Raw genomic sequence first — 3,056 nt, forward strand, 5'->3', positions numbered from 1 at the left:
ACACACACTCACACCCACACACTCTGTCACTCTCACACACACACTCACTCACACACACACTCTCTCACTCACACACTCACTCACACACTCGCTCACGCTCGCACTTACACTCACTCACACTCACACTCACATACACACAGACAGACACACACACACACGTATAAGCAAAGTTTGATCAAATACATAGCTTTATACTTACTGTAACAGTAACTATAATGGTTACTAAAACTGTGACAGTAATTATAACAATAATTGTAATCATAAAATTAAAAAAATATATTAAAAATCTTTAAACATTAGATGAAAGACTTGAAAAATGTAAATGAAAACTACAAATGGTACTTTGGCAGCTGACTTAAAAAATGCATTAAATTGAAGTACTAAAATTAAAACTGAAATAAAAATAAAAGCTAAATAAAAATTTTTTTTTTTTTATAAAAACGTCAAAAACACAATTACTTAAAACTAAAATTAAAATGGAAAGTGAAAGTGGTTCTTACAGTCAGAAATACTGTAAAATACTGGTATTTACAAACATTATAAATTCTGTAAATATGTATTTTTGTTCCCGTCACTCCACGACAAATCCTTTAAATTGAACAGTATTCAGAACACAGCAGGAATGAAAAATAAGAAATATAAATTATGCTGCATTCTTGAAAAACATTTATTATACACACACATATTGTGAACTGAAGTTATTTCAAATGAAACGGAATCTTGTGGAAATGTTGTGTGAAATGCTCTTTACAAATAAATGCTCCTCTCTCAGTCGACACTGATCCACATGTGATCTAAACTGCGTTATAAACTCTGTGGAATATGAGTCACAGTATGTTATAAATGATAAAAAACGTGACTTACATTCTTATATAAATGTGGCAGCACATGAACCGTACTAGAGCAGCAGTGTTGTGGAGAGTCTGCTGCGCTCGGGGTGTGTGTTCTTCTGCTGATGTCAGTGAGGTTTGGCTCTGATTCTGAACTCTGTGATGTTTTTCCAGTGTTTCCTGCAGAGAGAGAAGTGTTTCTGTGCGTTCACTGCTGCTCGCCGCCGTCTGCATCACACTGTCTGTCATCTGGGGAGTGTACCGCAACGACGACAGGTCTGTCTCTCTCACACACACACACACACACACACACACACACTCTCTCACTCACACACACACACACACACACACACACACGAAACGGAATCTTGTGGAAATGTTGTGTGAAATGCTCTTTACAAATAAATGCTCCTCTCTCAGTCGACACTGATCCACATGTGATCTAAACTGCGTTATAAACTCTGTGGAATATGAGTCACAGTATGTTATAAATGATAAAAAACGTGACTTACATTCTTATATAAATGTGGCAGCACATGAACCGTACTAGAGCAGCAGTGTTGTGGAGAGTCTGCTGCGCTCGGGGTGTGTGTTCTTCTGCTGATGTCAGTGAGGTTTGGCTCTGATTCTGAACTCTGATGTTTTTCCAGTGTTTCCTGCAGAGAGAGAAGTGTTTCTGTGCGTTCACTGCTGCTCGCCGCCGTCTGCATCACACTGTCTGTCATCTGGGGAGTGTACCGCAACGACGACAGGTCTGTCTCTCACACACACACACTCTCTCTCACTCACTCACTCACTCTCTCACACACACACACACACACACACAGCTCTGTTTTCCTGCTCTGGTCAGTTTATAGTCTGGTTTGTTTTTAAAGCGTCATGCTGACGTTTCCTCGACACACACACGTCTGTTCCAGACTGATTCACACACAGTTCGTCACTCAGCGTCAGACTGTCCAGTGAAAGAGTGTTTTTACTTCCAGCTCAACAGAACTCAGTCTCTGATGTCAGCAGACGAGTCTCTTCCCATTCACTGTGGTCATTCTGAGTTTCTCACTTCTGCATTCAGTGTGTGTTTGAGTTTTTGTGCGTGTGCGTGTGGATCTTTATCTGCTGAAACACACAGCAGACTGTGTCATAACTGCTGCTTTCTATCACTGTATAATAACACCGAGTAGGGCTGCACAGTTATTCAGAATAAAACCATAATTGTGCAGTTAACAAATTGCAAAGGCTGCGACTGAAATAAATAATCATGCACTGTTTATTTCCATTTATTTATTAATAAATACTCAAATATTGAAATATTACTGTAGTAATATTTCTTATTCTGTTTAATAATATTATATATTTATATTTTAAGTTGCAATAGCAATTTTTATTCAAAAATTCACAGCACTCCTGCACAGAGACCGAGTTTGAATCGTGTCTCACATGATCGGAGCGCTTCTGACGGTGTGTCTGTGTTCTGCTCGTCTGCAGGTGGATCTGGATTCTTCAGGATCTGCTGGGAATCGCCTTCTGCCTGAACTTCCTGAAAACCATCAGCCTGTCCAACTTTAAGGTGAGCTGTGTTTTCAGTGGCGCGAGCGGTGCTGTGCTGCATGTCTGACGTGTTTGCTCGTTTCTGCAGATCTGCGTGATTCTGCTCAGTCTGCTGCTGGTCTACGACGTCTTCTTCGTCTTCATCACGCCATTCCTGACGCCGGTGAGTAGCAGCGGATCCACACTCAGCAGCGTCTGCTCATGCTCTTCTCTTAATGTGTGTGTGTGTGTTTCAGAATGGAGAGAGCATCATGGTGCAGGTGGCTCTCGGCCCCGGCGCGGGAGGGAAGGTGAGTGCGAGCGCGTCATGTGATCTGTGTGTGATTGATGTAAGGCTCACTAACGGCAGCTTCTGGTTTTAGGGTGACAGCAATGTAGTGGAGGTTCCAGGCGACAACTCGTCCTCCTACGAGAAAGTAAGACAGACACACACACTCTCACACTCACACACACTCTCACATTCACACACACTCACACACTCTCTCTCTCACACACACACTCTCACACTCACACAGACACACACTCACTGACTCACTCACACAGACACACTCACTGACTCACTCACACAGACACTCTCTCTCTCTCTCTCTCTCTCTCTCTCTCACTCACACACACACACACACACACACACACACTCTCTCTCTCTCTCTCTCACAGACACACACGCTCTCTCTCACACAC

General features: G+C 42.2%; 1 protein-coding gene across 1 annotated transcript in view; it reads left to right on the top strand.

The window, feature by feature from the left end:
- LOC107569975 (signal peptide peptidase-like 2A) overlaps nucleotides 1-3,056 on the top strand; it is a 10,748-nt gene that overhangs the window by 2,605 nt on the left and 5,087 nt on the right. The window contains exons 5-9 of the mRNA XM_016256155.1: nucleotides 1,005-1,106; nucleotides 2,313-2,394; nucleotides 2,464-2,538; nucleotides 2,612-2,665; nucleotides 2,738-2,791. Of these exons, the coding sequence (XP_016111641.1) occupies nucleotides 1,005-1,106; nucleotides 2,313-2,394; nucleotides 2,464-2,538; nucleotides 2,612-2,665; nucleotides 2,738-2,791 (367 nt within the window). The remainder of the gene's footprint in view (nucleotides 1-1,004; nucleotides 1,107-2,312; nucleotides 2,395-2,463; nucleotides 2,539-2,611; nucleotides 2,666-2,737; nucleotides 2,792-3,056) is intronic.

This window comes from Sinocyclocheilus grahami, unplaced genomic scaffold (genome assembly GCF_001515645.1).
Source record: "Sinocyclocheilus grahami isolate Dianchi unplaced genomic scaffold, SAMN03320097.WGS_v1.1 scaffold1400.1, whole genome shotgun sequence".
Taxonomy (NCBI): Eukaryota; Metazoa; Chordata; class Actinopteri; order Cypriniformes; family Cyprinidae; genus Sinocyclocheilus; species Sinocyclocheilus grahami.